General features: G+C 33.8%; 1 protein-coding gene across 1 annotated transcript in view; it reads left to right on the top strand.

The window, feature by feature from the left end:
- SLF1 (SMC5-SMC6 complex localization factor 1) overlaps positions 1 to 20,230 on the top strand; it is a 60,023-nt gene that overhangs the window by 14,923 nt on the left and 24,870 nt on the right. Inside the window, 8 exon segments of the mRNA XM_036849309.1 lie at positions 229 to 391; positions 6,518 to 6,661; positions 12,908 to 13,054; positions 13,914 to 14,054; positions 14,959 to 15,081; positions 16,747 to 16,800; positions 17,799 to 17,957; positions 18,776 to 18,939. Of these exon segments, the coding sequence (XP_036705204.1) occupies positions 229 to 391; positions 6,518 to 6,661; positions 12,908 to 13,054; positions 13,914 to 14,054; positions 14,959 to 15,081; positions 16,747 to 16,800; positions 17,799 to 17,957; positions 18,776 to 18,939 (1,095 nt within the window).

Raw genomic sequence — 20,230 nt, forward strand, 5'->3', positions numbered from 1 at the left:
GATAAGTAGACGGAATAGCATGATTTCTTAAACACATCTGTTCTGAACAACTTAAAATTTAGGAAATCATTGCAATAGTTATTCTCCGTGGCACTCAAATAGACCAAAGGAATTAATTCCTTTCAGAAAGTTCTGCTCCCACTCCTAGGAAGTAATTGATTTAGATAATTTGACTAAACATACTTTCTTTTTAATATACTTTTCTATACTGTTTACATTTTCATTTAGAGTTTTGGAGGCTGGAAAAGCAAATGTTTTTTTGCCAAAAAATTCGCCAAGTGAAATAACTCATGTGATTGCCAGTAATGCGAGAATCAAGGCTGAACAAGAAAAAGATAACTTTAAGGCTCCATTTTATCCAATTCAGTATCTAGGAGATTTTCTTTTAGAGGTAAGTAAAAAACAAACAAACAAAAAATTAGTAAACATTTTTTTTTAATTTTATTTATTTATTTATTTATTTATGGCTGTGTTGGGTCTTCGTTTCTGTGCGAGGGCTTTCTCCAGTTGTGGCAAGTGGGGACCACTCTTCATCGCGGTGCGCGGGCCTCTCATTATCGCAGCCTCTCTTGTTGCGGAGCACAGGCTCCAGCCGCACAGGCTCAGTAATTGTGGCTCACGGGCCTAGTTGCTCTGCGGCATGTGGAATCCTCCCAGACCAGGGCTCGAACCCATGTCCCCTGCATTGGCAGGCAGATTCTCAACCACTGTGCCACCAGGGAAGCCCTAAAATGGCATTTTTAAGACAGTTGCTCTCAATTATTTAAATATTTGAAAAGAACTTGCTTATTAAATTTAAAATTTGTCTTATTTTGAGTCTCTACTTTTGTTTTCAGTGCTTTGGTGATGTTTATTACAAAATAATTTTAAGCATTTTAAACCAGAGTATAAATAAAACAGCAGTGGGCTATAGGTATCATATGAGAATTCTTCTGTTATTTTCCCATTGGAAAAGAGGGAGCTGTTTCTAAGAATTTAGAAATATTTTCCTGTCCTCTTCCTCCACCTACATCTCACTTGGTGTACATACCACTCCTTAAGTAGTTTGAATGGAAATAACCCTAGAAGAATTGCTCTAAAAGTAAGCAAAGAAGAATTTTTAAGAAGGGTCACTCAAGGTGGAAGAGAACCTGCAGTGTGTCTAAAAACTGAACCTTGGTCTTCTAGGAAACCTTAGCTCTTTCTTCAGTGTTTCCCATCTCGATAGATACTATACAACCTTTTGTCTAATAATTTATGTTAGAAATCTGGGAATCACCCTTGAAACCTTCCTTTCCTTTATTCCCCACATCTTTTTTTTTTTTTTTTATAAATTTATTTATTTTATTTATATACTTTTGGCTGTATTGGGTCTCCGTTGCTGCGCGTGGGCTTTTTTTCTAGTTGTGGCGAGAGGGGGCTACTCTTCGTTGCGGTGCGCGGGCTTCTCATTGTGGTGGCTTCTCTCATTGTGGAGCACGGTCTCTAGGCACACGAGCTTCAGTAGTTGTGGCACGCAGGCTCAGTAGTTGTGGCTCGTGGGCTCTAGAGCGCAGTCTCAGGAGTTGTGGCGCACGGGCTTAGTTACTCCGCGGCATGTGGGATCTTCCCGGACCAGGGCTTGAACCCATGTCCCCTGCATTGGCAGGCGGATTCTTAACCACTGCGCCACCAGGGAAGCCCAATTCCCCACATCTTGTCAATTACCAAATCCTATTGATTTTATTTCAAATACTTCTTGAATAAACTGCTTCTCTTCTGTATTAACATCATATTGAGTTCATCCTCTTTGCCCTGTGCTGCTGGAAGCAACTCCTTATTATTCTCCCTATTGTTCTACTTTACTTTTGCTAATTTCCTAGTAACTTACTTTTCTTTCTCTACTCCATTCAGCTTCATCCAGAAGTAACATCTAAAATGCTCTTTCTAAAATAGTTCTGATGCTGTCTCTCTCCTACTTAAAACTGTCCAATGGCTTCCCATTGCCCTTAGGATAAAGTTGTAAACCTCTAATACAGCTTTAAGTTAGCATGGGGTTCCTGTCACTCCTACCTTTGCAACTATAGCCTGCTCTACTTTTTCCTATGCTCACTATACTATAACACAACTGCCTTTCCCAGTTTCTTAAACAGGCTAGGCTACTTCCTACCTCAGTGTCTTCTGAAAAGCTATTTCTCTTCCTAAAAAGGTCCTTTCCGCTATTCTCTCACTCCCTATGCCTGCCTACTTCCTGCTTATTCAGTTTGCAGTTATAATGCTGCCTCTTCAAGGAAGCCTCCCTGGCCCCTTATTAAAATAGTTAGGTTCACCTCTAATGTGTTCTGATATCACTATTTTGCTTTATAGTACTCATCCACAGTTTGTAATTAATTAATTGGCTGATTACTTGGTAATGTCTTTTTCCCCACCTAAACCAAAAGCACTGTGGTCATCAAGGATGATGTCTATCTTTTCCATAGTTATATCTGAATCATCTTGCATAAAGCCTAGCACATGAGTAGTTCTCATTTTATATTTGTTAGATTAGTAGAGAAATTATGAACAACCCTTGAGTATTCCAAGAGTAGATGTAATATATCATTCTATAATTACCTTTCCCTACTGAGTAGTGGCAGTGTGGATTGGAAATTTGACCTTAGTTCAGAGGATGGATCTGCTTGGACTATGGATAATCTCATTGTCCTTGACAGTGATTGGTCTAGGAATGGGCATGTCAACCAGTTCTGATTCATGGGACATGAAGAGAGGAGGTATGTAAGAGCTTCTGGGAAGTTTCTTTCTCATTCTGAAAGGAGCCTCTGTCAGCCTGGCATCTGCTAAGTGTAAACATGGAAAAATGAAATGAAACCTTAATTACTACTGGCAGCCATTCTTTGACCATGAGGAGAAGTAGCCTTAGGTTGAAACCAATCTTGTAGACAGCAAAGTGTAGAGACAGAATGTAGACTCTTGTAGAGATACTTGAGTTGCTGGATTAATCAACCCTGAAACCTGACTTAGCAATGGACCATATTGCCATTCTGTGAGGTAACAATTTCCATGTTGTTTACGTTAATTTGCATTGGTTTTCTATTACTTGCAGCCTAAAGCATCCTATCTGATCTACCTAACTGAACAGTTTATAGGTAGTATTAACTCTCAACAGAGTGAAAACCATTCTTAACTAAATTAGAAAAAGTATCTGAATTTCCCTTCTCTATGGAAAGAAATGAACAAAATGTAATATGTATTATGCTTTCTCCATAATCATATTTTACAGTAATCTGACACAATCAGATTCAGCTGCTGAAGTACTAGAGGACATTAGTATATCAAGCAAAAATAATAGACAATCTCTAACTTATATTTGTTTTTAGAATACATTGTTTTATAAGCTCTAGATTAGACAGCTAAGAGTTAGTTCATAACCATTCATTCTAAATAAGGGAGACATTTTGTCATCCCTTCTGAGGATAAGATAGTTAACTTCATTTTGATGTCTTGCTTTTCTTCTACCTCTTTGGCATAGAATATAATACATTCCTCATTAGATGGATTCTGAAGTGTCCTCTAAAAAGAGTTGCCATATAAAATGACTGAGTCAAAAGTAACAATTGAGCAATTGTTTAAAAAATAGTTGTGTTTAACCTACTTAACTTTTTGGAAAGCCACTTAGTAACAGAATCAGGAATTATTTAGTCCAGGTTTATAGATACTTGCTGAAGGCATTTGCTGTACCAGGCATTATGCTATGCACTATAGAAAATGAATAAGACCACCTGCCAGACTTCAAAACAAATGTGGTGAAAACCAGAATGTGGAACTGGTAATTGCAGTTAGTGTGTATTGTGCATTGGTAAAATTATGGTGCAAGGTATAGAAATACAGAAAGAGCAAGGACTAATGTATCTGAATTGTTTGGCCCAAGGAAGATGTCACAAAAAGGAGAGAATACTTAGGAATACTCAAAACTTCTTTTGATTATCTGTCCAAGAAATAAAATGATCCACAGAAAAGTCTTATGGAAATATAGTAGTAATTGAAAAAACATACACTTTTTGTTCCAGATCAACTAATTGTTGACCTAGATTTGTAACTTATTACTTCTTTAACCATAGGGAAGTCATTTATTCTGTGACCGAATTTCTTCCTTTGCATGTAGAAGGTAATACTTACCTTACTTTGGTTGTTATACAACTGTTACTCTAAGCCATTATTTATTGAGTGATTACTGTGTGTCAGGCACTATGCTAAGCACTTTACACACTTAATCTTATTTTAAACCTTACGTTCCTGTGTGGTATGCACTATGGCCTCATTTTACAGTTAGTGAAATGATGTATAATCAAATTTAATAATTTTCCCATGATCTCACAACTATCGTATGTCAGACCAAAAATTTAAGACCAAGCACTCAAAAAATTTTAAGGCTGCTCTCCTCAAGTCTCCCTTTACTTTCTGCATTCGAGTATTATTAGGTTTCCTTGATAATAGGAAGGTCTCTTTCTGGGTAGTTAAAAATACTTAATGCTGTAGAGATTACCATATGCTAGTAGTCAGTCTAGTTAAGAACCATGTAGAACACTCTGGGAATTCCCTAGTGGTCCAATGGTTAGGACTTGGTGCTTCCACTGCAGGGGGCCCGGGTTCGATTCCTGGTTGGGGAACTAAGATCCCACAAGCCACGCAGTGTGGCCCCCCCAAAAAAAAGAACCATGTAGAGTACTCAAAAGATGCTTGTTCTAATTACTTGACCTCTCTGGCTCTCCATCCAGTCTTGTGAATTCATTCAAGTTGTGTGGCAAATGCCATGGCTGAATCAAGGAATAAGACCTGAGACCAAAGCGTATCCATACCTATTTTAAGATAGAAATCAAAGTCAAATATGTGAATCAGAAGCCAGGGCAACTATCATTTCCACACTGTGCTGCCCTATCTTAGGTAATAGAATAATTTACTGAATTAGTAGGCTTTTGGTCATCTGTTTGTAACATAGCATTATACTATATAAGGGAGATTAGACATGGCGCTCTTTTCCTAGATCATATAGGAGACAAACAACTAACACCATGCCTAGTGTATTGTTGGCACTAAAATTTTATAAAATAAGGAATAAGTAATGAATATTTACAGATAAATACTGCCCATATCTTTCATAAGAGTAGCTGGTTGGAGAGAGTGTGGCTTGGAGACAATTATATGTTGATCATTTGTTTAGTGCTATAGAAAATAGATTATTTTTTAAAATTTTCCAAATGTCATGGTTTATCACGTTGTGATTTTTAATTATTTAACTTAAATAGGGTACTTGAATCATACATTCTAATTCACGGATCAGTATATAGCATCTTAATACTCAGAATTAGAAAACAGTGTGTTCTTCCCTAGTTGCTAATGATAATGGTATGTTCTTTTGCGTATGTATTCTGGAAACTATATGGGATTAATTCATCCTGTATTTTAGACATTTCTTGATGATCTAAGCCTGAGGATTTATCCTCTTTGTCAACCATGTGAAATTTGAAGCCAGAAACTCAGTTTATCCCCATTAAAGTTGTCCTTAATGGAAATTGTACATTCAGAGTAATACTTTCTTTGATTCCAGGAATAAGACAGAAGAAAAGTCTTCATTTTTCATGGTTTTCAATTTCACTTTTCTGAGTAACTGAAGAAATTTAATCAACTACTCTCAGGGATTGTTGTCTGGTTGCAAGATTGCAGGCTGCTAAAGGGCCCTCACATCCATATAGGAAGCCCAGTACAAGTGAAAGGGAACCAAAAATCACACCATAGGCCTTAACCACATTTCAGCTGTATCATGATTGTTCCCTAGGAGGACAGTGATTCTCCAGTCTCTTTGTGTAAAGATGGTGAATCTCTGAATACTCTTGCGTAACAAGTACTTGAATTCATCTTTACTCTCAATTCTTTATCTTACTAAACTTCAAGAATTTTATGTACAAGTACATATGCAACTATATTTTAAATTATTATTGGTAGGTAGTTAAAAATTCAGTTTGGATTTCTTAGCAAGAGAAATAAATGTGTTTGAGATAGAGTTAGGTGAAGATAATTGCTTACTAATGTTCAAGTAAAATAAGAGCTGTGAATTCAACTATTAGCCTATTTTCTTCTCTGTATGATAGATGTGCAAATAAGAAGTCTTACTAGTAAAAAGCTGAAAAATAATCTGAGAAATCATCTATAATCAGAAAATGTTGAAGTAGATTGTAACTTTAACTTGGTAAGGGACTAGATAAAATAGTTTGGTTCATGATTATTCATAAAAAGGGTTGCTTGTTACTAGACCAACAGAGCATTAGCTTTTCTTGAGATACATTATTATTATTTTATTATTTGGGACCTTTGTTGTAATGATTTTTTTCCCTTCAGGGAACTTACTAGTGTTTAATAACCTTTGATTTAGAAGAGTGCATTCTTGTACCTACTTGTTTGACTACCAAAATATTTTGCAATTATAAAGTTGGATACCATAAAGAGTACATAATGTTGAAATCATACTTAATTGATTGCCTAAACCATATTTACATACATACAGAAAGAAATTCAGAATGATGAAGATTCCCAAACCAGTTCTGTTTGGAATAACCATAGCAATCAAGAAAAAAACAAAGATTTCAGGAAAGATATGGGATTTCTTGAAATGAAAGGTGCCTTAAAAGAGATGATGTGCAGAACCCAGGTAACACTTTATACTCTAAAAAAATCTTACATTTCTGATTTTTCTTACAAAATTTGTGAAAGGCATTATTTGGTGGAAATAATGATTTTGGAATCACAGAGCTGGTATTTGAACCCAGCTCTGATTTACAGTCTATAATTTGAAGGTATTGGGATATTGTCCATGTTTCTATTTTGAGGCTCTTATTGAAATAATATATATGTGCATATGGAGAGTCACAGTTCCTAATACATAGTGTGTTCTCAACACATGGTAATTACTTAAAACAACTCGGTATGTTGAATGTAACATGTGTCTTACAAAGGATTCATCAATATATGTATTCATATTCATGGTCTAAATTCAAGTATTTTACTGCATATAGATCAAGTTTTTTTAAATGGCACAAGTGAATTCCAGTTTGATTAAATATGGAAAACAAAAAAACATGAAGGGCTCTGAACTTGGAGCAGTGAAAAGTACGTTAAGAAAGCATATATGTGGCTCTCAACTAAAATTTTTCAGTTAGTAGGAGCAACCAAAAAAGACATTATTAGTTCTACCCTAGAAGACCTGATGTTCAGTTATGTTCAGTTTCATACTGTTTTTATAAAAGAGACTCTAATTGGTTTACCAAATCATTAGCCTACTAATTATTATTACTTAGTCTAAACTAAAATATTTTTAAATGTGATTAGAAAGAAATTAAAATTTGTTTTTACTGCATCTATCAAATTTTACAAAGAGAATTCTAGGAACAATTTGGAACTTCTTTGACTGAGCAGTACCTTACAAAATCACATATGGAGAGTGTAAATAAAACTTTCTAAGAGATTAAAATATTTTTGCGATTTTCTCTAGCTTTTTCAAAATACAGTTGATATTTATGTGACTTAGATGATTTTCTATGATTAACTACATGTACATGATCTTAGTAAGAGGCTTTTGAGTTTATATGTCTGTTGAAATATGCATTATAAGCCACAGTATAACATTTTTTACATATAGAAAGGATGTAAGATAATGGAGTTATTAAATAAATTTAGTTTAACATGAAAAAATATGGAGATTTTATGAAAGATAGGGAAATTATTAAAATACCTCTGTAAACATCTTGAGTTTTAGAACTCAAGAGGTTGTGTATAAAATGCTTCAATCAAAAGACAGAGTAGCTGAATGCATACAAAAACAAAACCCATATATATGCTGCCAAAAAGAGACTCACTTCAGATTAATGACATACACAGACAAAGTGAGGGGATGGAAAAAGATATTCCATGCAAATTGAAATCAAAAGAAAGCCAGCATAGCAACAGTTACCTCACACAAAATAGATTTTAAAGATTGTTGGGCTTCCCTGGTGGCGCAGTGGTTGAGAATCTGCCTGCCAATGCAGGGGACACGGGTTCGAGCCCTGGTCTGGGACGATCCCACATGCTGCAGAGCAAATGGGCCCGTGAGCCACAACTACTGAGCCTGCGCATCTGGAGCCTGTGCTCCACAACAAGAGGCCGCGACAGTGAGAGGCCCGCGCACCACGATGAAGAGTGGACCCCGCTTGCCGCAACTAGAGAAAGCCCTCACACAGAAATGAAGACCCAACACACCCAAAAATAAATAAATAAATAAATAAATTTAAAGTACGTGCCGAAAAAACAAAAGATTGTTATGAGATAAAGGAGGACATTATATAATGATCAAGGGATCAATCCAAGAAGAAGATATAACAATTGTAAATGTATATGCACCCAAAATAGGACCACCTAAATACATAAAGCAAATATTAACAAACAAAAGGGAGAAACATAGGACCGCCTAAATACATAAAGCAAATATTAACAAACAAAAGGGAGAACTTGACAGTAATATCAATACAATAATAGTAGGGGACTTTAACACCCCACCTACATCAACGGAAAGATCATCCAGACAGAAAATCAATATGGAAACACTAGCTTTAAATAACACATTAAACCAAATGGACTTAGTAGATATGTGTATATAGAGCATTTTGTCAAAAGGCAGCAGAATACACATTCTTTTCAAGTGCACATTAAATGTCCTCCAGGCTAGGCCACAAAACAAATGTCAGTAAATTTAAGAAAATTGAAATCTTATCTGGCAACTTTTCCAACCACAATGCTATGAGACTAGAAATCAACTACAAGAATAAAATTCAAAAAACACAAACACATGGATGCTAAAAAATGCTACTAAACAATCAGTGACTCACTGAAGAAAGCAAAGAGGAAATCGAAAAAATACCTGGAGACAGATGGAAACAAAAGCATGGTGATCTAAAATCAGTAGAAGGCAGCAAAATACATTCTAAGAGGGAAGTTTATAGCAATACAAGCTTACCTCAGGACACAAGAAAAATCTCAAATAAAAAACCTGACCTTACACCTAAAGGAACTAGAAAAAGAAGAACAAACAAACCCAAAGTTAGTAGAAGGAATGAAATCATGAAGATCAGAGCAGAAATAAATGAAATACAAACTTAAAAAACAATAGAAAAGCTCAATGAAACTAAAAGCTACTTCTTTGAAAAGATAAACAAAATTGATAAACCTTTAGCTGGACTCATCAAGAAAAAAAGAGGGCCCAAATCAATAAAATTGGAAATGAAAAAGACAACTGACACCACAGAAATACAGAAGATCATAAGAGACTACTACAAACAGCTATATGCCAATAAAATGGACAACCCAGAAGAAATGGACAAATACCTAGAAATGTACAATCTACCAAGACTGAGCCAGGAAGAAATAGAAAATGTGAACAGACCAATTACCAGTAATGAAACTGAGTCAGTAATTAAAAATCTCCCAACAAACATAAGTCCAGGGCCAGATAGCTTCACAGGTGTATGCTACCAAACATTTATTTAGAGAAGAGTTAACACTTATCCTTCTCAAAATACTCCAGAGAAATTAAAAAAAAAAAAGAATTATTTGTAACTTATTGCATATACCTATGCTTATATTAACCACTTAAAAAAAAAAAATACTTCAGAGAATTGCTGAGGAAGGAATGCTTCCAAACTCATTCTATGAGGCCAGCATCACCCTGTTACCAAAACCAGACAATGGTATCACAAAAAAAGAAAATTACAGGCCAATATCACTAATGAACATAGATGCAAAAATCCTCAATAAAATATTAACAAACTGAATCCAACAGTACATTAAAAGGATCATATGCCATGATCAAGTGGGATTTATCCCAGAGTTGCAAGGATTTTTCAATACCAGGAATCAATCAGTGTGATACAACACATTAACAAATTGAAGAATAAAAAGCATATGATCATCTCGATAGGTACAGAAAAAGCTTCAACATCCATTTATGTTAAAAACTCTGTAGAAAGTGGGCATAGAGGGAACATACCTCAACGTAATAAAGGCCACATATGACCAACCCACAGCTAACATCATATTCAATGGGAAAAAGCTGAAAGCATTTCCTCTAAGATCAGGAACAAAACAAGGATGCCTACCCTCACTACTTTTATTTAACACAGTATTGGAAGTCCTAACCATGGCAATTGGAGAAGAAAAAGAAATAAAAGGAATCCAAATTGAAAAGTAAGATGTAAAATTCTGTTTGCAGATGACATGATACTATACATAGAATATCCTAAAGATGCCATCAGCAAACTGCTAGAGCTCAGTAATGAATTCTGTAAAGTTGCAGAATACAAAATTAATATACAGAAATCTGCTTGTCTATGCACTAACAAACTATCAGAAAGAGAAATTAAGGAAACAATCCCATTTACCATTGCATCAAAAAGAAGAAGATACCTGGGAGTAAACCTACCTAAGGAGGTAAAAAACCAATGCTCAGAAAACTGTAAGACACTGATGAAAGAAATTGAAGCCAACACAAACAAATGGGAAGATATCCCATGTTCATGGATTGGAAGAATTAATATTGTTAAAAATGACCATACTAACCAAGGCAATCTACAGATTCAGTGCCATCCCTATCAAAATACCAAGGGCATTTTTCACAGAAGTAGAACAAATAATTTTGAAATTTGAATGGAAACACAAAAGAGCCCGATAGCCAAAACACTCTTGAGAAAGAACAGAGCCAAAGGAATCATGCTCCCTGACTTCGGACGATACTACATCCGACTATACTACAAAGCTACAGTAATCAAAACAGTATGGTACTGGCACAAAAACAGACACATAGATCATTGGAACAGAGTAGAGAGCCCAGAAGTAAGTCCACACAGTTATGCTCAATGAATCTACAACAAAGGAGGCAAGAATATGGAATGGTGAAAAGACAGTCTCTTCAACAACTGATGCTGGAAAGACTGGACAGTTAAATATAAAACAATAAAATAAGAACATTTCCTCACATTATGTCCAAAAATAAACTCAAAATATATAAAAGACTTAAATGTAAGCCCTAAAACCATAAAACTCCCAGAAGAGAATATAGGCATAACACTCTTTGACATAAATTGTCACAGTATTTTTTTTTGAATCTGTATCCTAAAGCCCAGGAAATAAAAGTAAAAATAAATAAATGATACCTGATTAGACTTAAAAGCTTTTACAAAACAAAGTAAACCATTGACAAAATGAAAAGACAACCTACTGAATGAGAGAATATATTTGCTAATGATATGACCAATAAGGGGTTAATAGCCAAAATAAATAAACAGGTCATGCATCTCAATACCAAAGAAACAACCCAATTAAAAAATGGGCAGAAGACCTGAAAAGACATTTTTCTAAAGAAGGCATACAGATGGCCAGCAGGTGTATGAAAAGATGCTTAACATCGTTAATCATCAGAGAAATGCAAATTAAATCCACAATGAGATATCACTTCACATCTGTCAGAATGGCTATCACGGAAAAAACCACAAATAAATATTGGTGAGGATGTAGAGAAAACGGAACCCTCGTACACTGTTGATGGGAATATAAATTGGTGCACCCACTGTGGAAAATAGTATGGCAGTTTCTAAAAAAAAAACTAAAAGCAGAACTACCATATGACCCAGCAATTTCATTCCTGGGTACATATCAGAAAAAAAGGAAAACACTAGTTTCAAAATATCCAAGCATACCAGTGTTTATAGCAGCATTATTTACAATTGCCATGATATGGAAGCAACCTAAGTGTCCATCAACAAATGAATGGATAAAGAAGAAGGGAGATCTGTGTATCTGTATAGACATATAGATATAGTGGAATACTACTCAGCCATAAAAAATGAAATTTTGCCATTTGCAACAACATGGATGGACTTGGAGGTATTATACTAAGTGGAATAAGTCAAGCAGAGAAAGACAAATACGTTATGATATAATTTATATGTGGAATCTAAAAAATAAAACCACTGAATATTACAAAATTAAAATGGACTCACAGATATGGAGAACAAACTAGTGGTTACCAGTGGGGAGAGGGAATAGCTGGGAGGGAGCAACATAGGGGTAGGGGACTAAGAGGTATAAACTATTAGGCATAAAATAAATAAGCTACAAGGATATGTTGTACAACACAGGAAATATAGCCAGTATTTTATAATAACTATAAGTTGAGTATAACCTTTAAAAATTGTGCATCACTACATTGTATACCTGTAACTTATATAATATGGTACATCAACTATATCTAAATTTAAAAAAGAGTAAAAAGAATACATCTGTAAACATCTTGAGTTCCTTTTAGAACTCAGGAGAATGTATATCAAATTCAGGTCACAATTTCTATTTTTTTAAATAAATTTCTTAGTGTAAAGAATAAACAATATGGTTTACGATACTTCTTATCCATTTTAATGTTATTATACATTTTTCCTATACAAAGATTTTCTGAGATGTTTCATTTGATATGCCTAATGGCAAGACTCTATTTGATGTAGAGCCTAAATTATTTTCACAAACATTTGGAAAAATAAAAGAAAATAATGAAGATAACCAAATCTCTTTTGACTAATCATGACAAATTTTTAAAAGGCAGAGATTCCAAGAAAGAGTAAGTTAACCAAATACCTAAATTAAATGTGTTTGTAAACACAGTATAAACTTTAAGAACTAAAAATCTTTATTTTTCTCTTTTATCTTAGTATAACTAAAATGTAATATAATTCATAATGCTCTTTATTATACTTAATCTCATGTGTATGTTTCATAAAGCCTACGTTCCTGAGTTTTTTTTGTTGTGACTTGCATTGGTTGTGTTGAGGCTATGGCTAATCTATAGTCTAACTAAAGTATTTTTATAAACATGCAGAAAGAAGTGAAAAATCATGATGAAGATGTTAATGTTCATTCTATTTTAACTGAACATCACAGAAAAGAAAAATACAGAGATTCTAGTAAAGATTTGAAATTTGTTAAAATGAGAAATGCCTTAGGAAGGCATACATATGGAAATCAGGTAAGATCTTCCAAATTAAAAGTAATTTATTTATATTTTACACTCTTTTCTAATAGTGCCAGTTATGAAGTTGTTTCTTCTGAATTAATGTACACATTATATGTGTTTATAAAGCATTTGTGTATAATTTTTGAAAGAGTACGAAAATGAGTGCTTATGTACCTACCAGCCAGGTTAAGAAATAGAGCATTCCCAGCTTTTTAAGATTCTGCTGTGTCATTTCCAAACTGCATCCCTTTTTCTTCCCCTTACCCATGATAGGTAACCTCTGTTTTGGAATTTGTTTTAATATTTTCTTGTTTTTCATTATAGTTTTACCACCTACATATGTATCCCTACCAATACATTGTTTAGTTTTGCCTCTTAATGAACTTTTCTAGTTTGTGGTATTTATAATCTTCTGTGATTTACTTTTTTGTGGGTGTATATGTTTCACTGTTTCACAGTTATACCTTTTATCCATTTTACTATTGATAAACATTTTGGTTTCTTTTTATTGGTTTGTTTTTGATGGATTGATTGGTTTTTGTAACTGTGAGCATTTCTGCCATGAATAGTATGAACCTTTTCTTACATTACTTTTGGTGCACATGTTCAAGACTTCCTCTAGCTTAGGATATATCCCTAAGAGAATTCTGGGTTATAAGGACTGTGCATGTTCAAGTCTACTAGATAATGAACAACTGTTTTCCAAAATATTTTACTAATGTATACCCACTCCAACAGTGAATGAAATTTCGTATTGTATGTAACTTTTTTTTAATGTGTTATAAGTCAGACTCGTCTTGAATTTATGTGGATTTTGTAACATATATCATTCATGTTTAGATTTGTTTAATTGTGGTCTAAATATGTTTAGAAGGAAATTAAGAAAGAGGATGAAGATATTCAAAGGAATTATACTTTGAGGAAAAAACGCAAAAAAGAGAAAGAAAGAGATTCCAGGAAGGACAATGAACATGACAAAAGTACCTTAAGAAAGCACGTTTATAGAGATCAGGTAAAACTTTGTAAGCTAAGCTGAAAAAAACAAAAAACAGTTTTAATTTCTTTTGGCTCTTCCCTAATATCACCTACACATATAATCTGATTTTTGTGATTGCTTGCTGTGTTAAATATAACCTGTACATCTTATGAAAAGAATCTTCTTGATTTGATCTGGTGTAATATTCATAATTAATGTTATAATTAGCTTTGGTTCACAATGAAAATATTTTTACATGTGTACAGAAAGAATTTGAGTTAATCAGGATATTCAAATATATTTTATTTTCCCTGACTAAAACAAAAAAGAAAAGAAACGTTCTGACAAAAGAGGCTAAAATTCTTAAAATGAAAAATACATGTGTATGTAGTTTGGCTAATACATTCTAATCTAAATAATCTAAATTTTAGTTTTTTATCTTGCTCTTCCCTGGTATAGTACAGACCATTATTAATAAGATAGCTTGTCTTTTAAACAGGATCCTTCTTGAGTTAACTTTTCTAGAGTATAACTCTATTTTACAGTATAGACAGCATGTTTATATGTATTCAGAGGGATCTTCAGAAGAATGATAAAGATAAATAATCATTTTTTGTGGGAACATGGCAACCAAAAAAAAACAAAAAAAAACAAAAAAAACAAGGAAGAGAGAGAGGTTCCAGGAAAGATTTGGAACAGGTTAAAGTAAAAAGTACTTAAAGTGCACATGTAAATATCAGGTAAAACTTTGCAATTAAAACATCTGGTTTTTAATTTTTTAAATTTCATTCTGTAATCTTTATATAGTATAATTGTAAGGATCTTTGCTGTGGTTAACACTGCATGAATGTGTTCTTGTGTTATGTTGTCCATTGTGATACTTAGCATTTGTGTTGACACTCTTCAGTACATTGTCTAAGGTACTTTTTTGTGTATACAGAAAGAAATGAAGAATTCTGTTTTTGCTGATCATGCCAAAGAATCAAAAACCAAGGATATCAGGACAGATGTGGATATTGCTGACATAAAAAATGCCTTAAGGAAACACATATACAGAGCTCAGGTAGAACTTGACGTACTAAAAATTTTGTATAGTTTTCTCTCATTCTGTAGTGTAACCAACGTATAATAATAGTAATAATAATAATAATGAGTCATTATGTTTAATATGTCTTAAAATAATTTTCTTAGTTCATTAATTTTTGTTAATAGTAATTATTGTATGTGGACATTTAGTAAATTGCTGAATTCTCTGCCATTTATACCTCAGTGATACTACGGCTAAGTTATGTGTTTTACAAACTGCTGTAACTTTTTGCTTGTTAACCTGCTATTGGAGAATGAGGGCTGGAGGATCCCCGTTTCTGTTGTCCTCGTTCAGCCTCAGTCTGAGAAAAGCTTTGAGGCTCCCTGAGTTTTGGGGAAGGGCTTTTTCAGTGTTCTTGCCCTGCCCCAAGTAATAGGGGATGATCTGGGATCACCATCTCTTCCTGCCCCTCTCTGGGGGTAAAGGATTTTTTTCCTATTTCCTTATCCAGCAGGTTATGGGTTTGCATGTGTGCCCTGAGGGTAGCCACATTTGCTGCCCTTCCCACAGCAGCCGCTGTTCAAGTCTCGGCCTCTACCACTAGGGAGACTTTCTTTAGTCTCCCACCCTGTCTCTTTTCATTTGCATGAGCACCCAGTGAGGTCCGTGGAGAAGATCATGCCATTGAGTGCAAACTCCCCGCATTTTGTTGATTCCCAGGGGTTCCGTTTTCTCATGCTGGCCCACACTTGGCCTTTAGTAAGTGGTGAAAAATTTAAGCTGAAATCTTCTTACCCACTGTAGTGGAGTCCTCCTCTTCCTGCTAAACTCTCTCAGATAAATCGGTGCTCATGTCCCATGTCCTTGGAGACTCCTGTCTTTTCTTCATATCTCTGTTTAGTTTGTTGCACTAAGACCTCTGCTGTCGTAAGGGTTCAGGTGAAGTTATCATTTCATAGATTTTACGTTTTTATTGTTCATAATGTGGGAAGGCCTCTCTTTTCAGCTTTCTGTATCCTAAGTGGAAGCCAAGCCTCTATCATTGTTTTAATTTGTATTTCTTCTGTTAGCAGCAAGTTTGAGCATATTTTATGCCTTCACTTGCCATTTGTGTATTTCTTCCTCTGCCAACCGCTTGTTGGTACTCTTCTCTATTTTTTCAGTAGGTTGTTTTATACCACTGCTTCTAGAACTCTTTATATAATCAGGATATTATCTCTTTTTATGTTTGCAAATATTTTTCCAGTATAATCTTTTAAACAAATACAAACTTACAGGTATTTTACAGTAGAGGAAGATTTTACATGTGATTATATTACAAAACATGACTACATTTTTTCTCCTATGGAGTTTCATACAAAAGTCCATAGGAGCATTTTATAAATGCTCTCTCCATTTATATTTCTAATTATTAAAATACTAAGGACAATGGACCTCTTCAGGTCTTCAAAGTAAATATGACTTTACCTTTTACATTATTTTAATTTAGAAGGGAAAGTAGAGACTGTTCATACTCATGAGAGTGCCATTACCCTAAAATGATGGAGGTCCCTAGTTAAACATGAGAATCAGATCAATTATATCTATTAATGTCTTCCTGAATCTGTTTTGTAAGTTTGGCCAAGGTTTTATCTTTGTAAGCTGAACTGTATTTTTTGACCTAAAAATGTTTAATTTTAATTAATGGTTTCTGTTTTGTAGGCTATAAGATACAGCTGCATTAGAATAGATAAACAACCAGTATACAATGTTGAGGTAAGAAATTTGGAGTAGGGTGCTAATGGGGGCAAAAAGAAGCTTTATGTTTTATTATTAGTTGTTTTGATATAAAGGTATGTGTTGTCAGCAAGACAAAGCTTCTTATCAAATTTGAAGTGTAGTTTCTCTAATCAGAAGTGAAAAAGAAAAATAGTATTCTATCAAAGCTCCAAAAAAAATTCTATACAGTAATAAAAATTGATAAGAAGAATTAAAAACTTACCTTGTGCTCATCACAGGTGAGTTATGTATCCCTATTCATACATTTCATAGGTTTCATAATTACTACTTCTAGATTAAATTTTCAGTGTAATATTTATGAGTATATTATTTTCTTTATATCATTATTCATTCCTTTACAATTGATTGTTTTAGTCCATGAGTCTTTCAGAGTATTCTTGATTCTCAACTAGGTCAAAGGAGTCACTTTTATTGTTAAAAATATTTTGACCAAGGAGGCTGTATTTTGTGGAACTCTTAGAGTTTTATTAATGTGCATCTTCAGAGTAATTTTATGGTACTATAGCAGTTGTCACTTTTTACAAATACTGATTCTGCTTGATGACATCTTAATATATGTAGTATATGTTAATAGACATAGTTTGCTTATAAGTTTTAAAGAACACCAAAAAGTAATTTTGCATCTAAATTAAAACTATGTGTGGTTGTACCTCCAACTGAAGTCTCATTATCAGTCCGACTTTGCAAATGCCTTTTAAAGTTTCCTTTTAGAGGTAGTGTTTCCTCTTACTATTCAAGGCGACAGAGAATAATAAATAAAACAATAATGTATATGTTTTGCAGTGCAATTTTATTGTTGTAAAACACATTCATACAAATCATTCTTTTGGACCCACATAACAACCTAGTGAAGTAGTGAGGGCAGGGATTGTTCATTTTACAGATGAGGAAATTCAGGCTCCTTGCTAATTCAAAATTTCATCTCAGAATTTTCCCCTTCTTTTCTTTGAGTCATAGAATCTTTCCTTTCTTAGGTTAAAAATGCTGAATTTCCCAGAGGTGTATTAAATTTAATTGAAAGCCTCATAGAAGGACAGTTTTTTAAAGAAGCAATTGAGGAACTTTCCTCTTTGCAATCACATTATATCCCTCCTGTTTGCCTTCTTCACGCTCTTCTAGAGAACATTCTACAGGTAAGAGCAGTCTTATGGGTTTTATAGTCTTTCAAAGAATGTTAAACTATGAACACTTTCTCAGTTTTTGTAAGTTTATAGTTTATTTTCTCTCTCCATTATTTCTTTTCCTCATTTAATAATAAATGCAGTACTTATTTATTACCATTTCTTTTCTGTTTTTAAACTCTATACTAGGTATTACTCTGAGTGTTTTAACTTAATATTTTCTCAGAATTTTTTTCTGTGGCAGTAAAGTATCTAATGTAAAAATCAAATTATAAGGATCTAGAATGTCATTTAGTAAATTACTCATTTAGTACATTGGTAATGATTTTTATTCATAGTATATGTAGACACTGAACTTACTCCTTGTTCCTATTGTGAAAACCAATAGGAACAGCTTTTCAAAGGTAGATTTCTAGTCATATTCTTAATCGAGGTGACAATTTGAAGAAACAACAGGTTTAAGCTATGTCAGACTAATGTTGGTGATAAGTCAGAATGTTACATGTAAAGTTTCTTCAGTTCATTTCAGGTCACATTTGGGAACTCTTTTAATCACACTATAATCATGAGAAGTAAAATGGACATTTGACATAGATTAGTCCCAATAGCTAGGATTATCTAATATGTAGATACATATTTAGAGTGTGCCTCTCTCTCAGTTGCAATATTTAATTAGCTAAACATCATGCTTCCATCTGTTCTCCTTTGTCCAAACACGTATTTTTGCCAAGAAAGTTAGGTCTGGGTATTATAGTTTTAAACTAAATTAGCTGGTAAAACTGTACTTTTAGCTATTGTGTTTTATTTGTTTGTTTATTTTTAAATAATAGGATAACATAGATACGTTTTCTGGTCGATACTTTCATATATTGTCAGCTCTTCTTCACCTTCACCCTCCTTGGAAGTCCCCAGCCATGTCAAGATATTACTTAGAGTTGTTTCAGTGTCCAACTTGTATGAAAGGGGCATGGTCTCTAATAGAAGTGCTTATCAGGTAAGGAATTTCACATGTTGAGGATGTTAAGTTTCATATAGTCAGGGTTCTGCTATGTATTTTTTAGATACTGATAAAAGAAGTACATTTCTTTTTAAAAAAAATTTTTGTGTGTGTGTAATGTTTGTGTGTTGTATTTATTGCAAAGGCCAAGTCTAAATTGGTCATGTTTGTCAATCATTTTATTAAAAAAAATTGTTGAATAAATATGTGAAATGGACTCACAGGAATGCCAAATCATTATTTGTTTTTATTTTATTTTTTAACAAAATAAGTTTGCATATTTTAAAAATTAAGAAAATGAATTTATTGGATATGAATATCATCAAATTTTGGTCATCAACAGTATAAACATTTGTAACTGTATACAATATCTGTTTTAGTGTTTCTGTTATATTTTTTCAGCTAGAAATTTGAATTTTGAAACTGAACTTAATGTTTCCTAAATATGTCATCTCTTTCATGCCTCTGCACATGCTGTCATCTGCCTAGATCCTTCCTTTGTCTTCCATATGTTAATCTCTTCAGAAATCCCTCCTATTTCTGCTTCTTTCTCTCAAACAGAAGTAATCATTTTTCTATGTCTTCTCTGATAGCTCTCTGTATCTGATAACCTTCCTTTGTCTTGTAGTACTTTATTTTTATCCAAGTGTTCAGTTTTAGGGGGGGTCCATAATAATAAGAGAAAGGATACTTGACTAGCCAGGCAAAAGCTAGATCTGTGGTTACCTCTTTGAGATCATAGGGATTTACCTACCTTCTTGGTTGTGTTATATTTGAAGGAAACTAATCAGCTAGCTATCATGCATTTATTTATTCTTCAAAAAATGTTACTGAGTAGTTACTGGGAGCCAGGCATTGTGCCATGTTTCAGGGGTAAAAAGATAAAATAACAGTTCCCACACTTTTGAAGGTATAAACACCATTCTAACACAGTACTGTCCCAGCATAGGTGTAGGATGTGAGGATATATGGTTTACATATTTGCCATTCTTCCTAATTTACAAATCTGTTTCTTCCTTCGCTGTCATCACCTTTATTTAAAAAGCCTTCATTGCTTCTTATGTAAACTGTTGGCAATATCCACTTTATTGATCTTGATCCTACTTTTTCCCTTTATCTTCCAAAGTACACCAGTATGCTCTTTCCACAGTGGTCTTTTCATTTCCCAGATAAAAGTCCTTCATTAACACACATATCACCTGTAGAAAACATTTTAAATTCCTTAGCAAAACATGTAAGACCCTTCATGATTTAGCCCTATGTATGTCTCCATTCTTCATCATTTTCC

The sequence above is a fragment of the Balaenoptera musculus genome, chromosome 3, assembly GCF_009873245.2.
Source record: "Balaenoptera musculus isolate JJ_BM4_2016_0621 chromosome 3, mBalMus1.pri.v3, whole genome shotgun sequence".
Taxonomy (NCBI): Eukaryota; Metazoa; Chordata; class Mammalia; order Artiodactyla; family Balaenopteridae; genus Balaenoptera; species Balaenoptera musculus.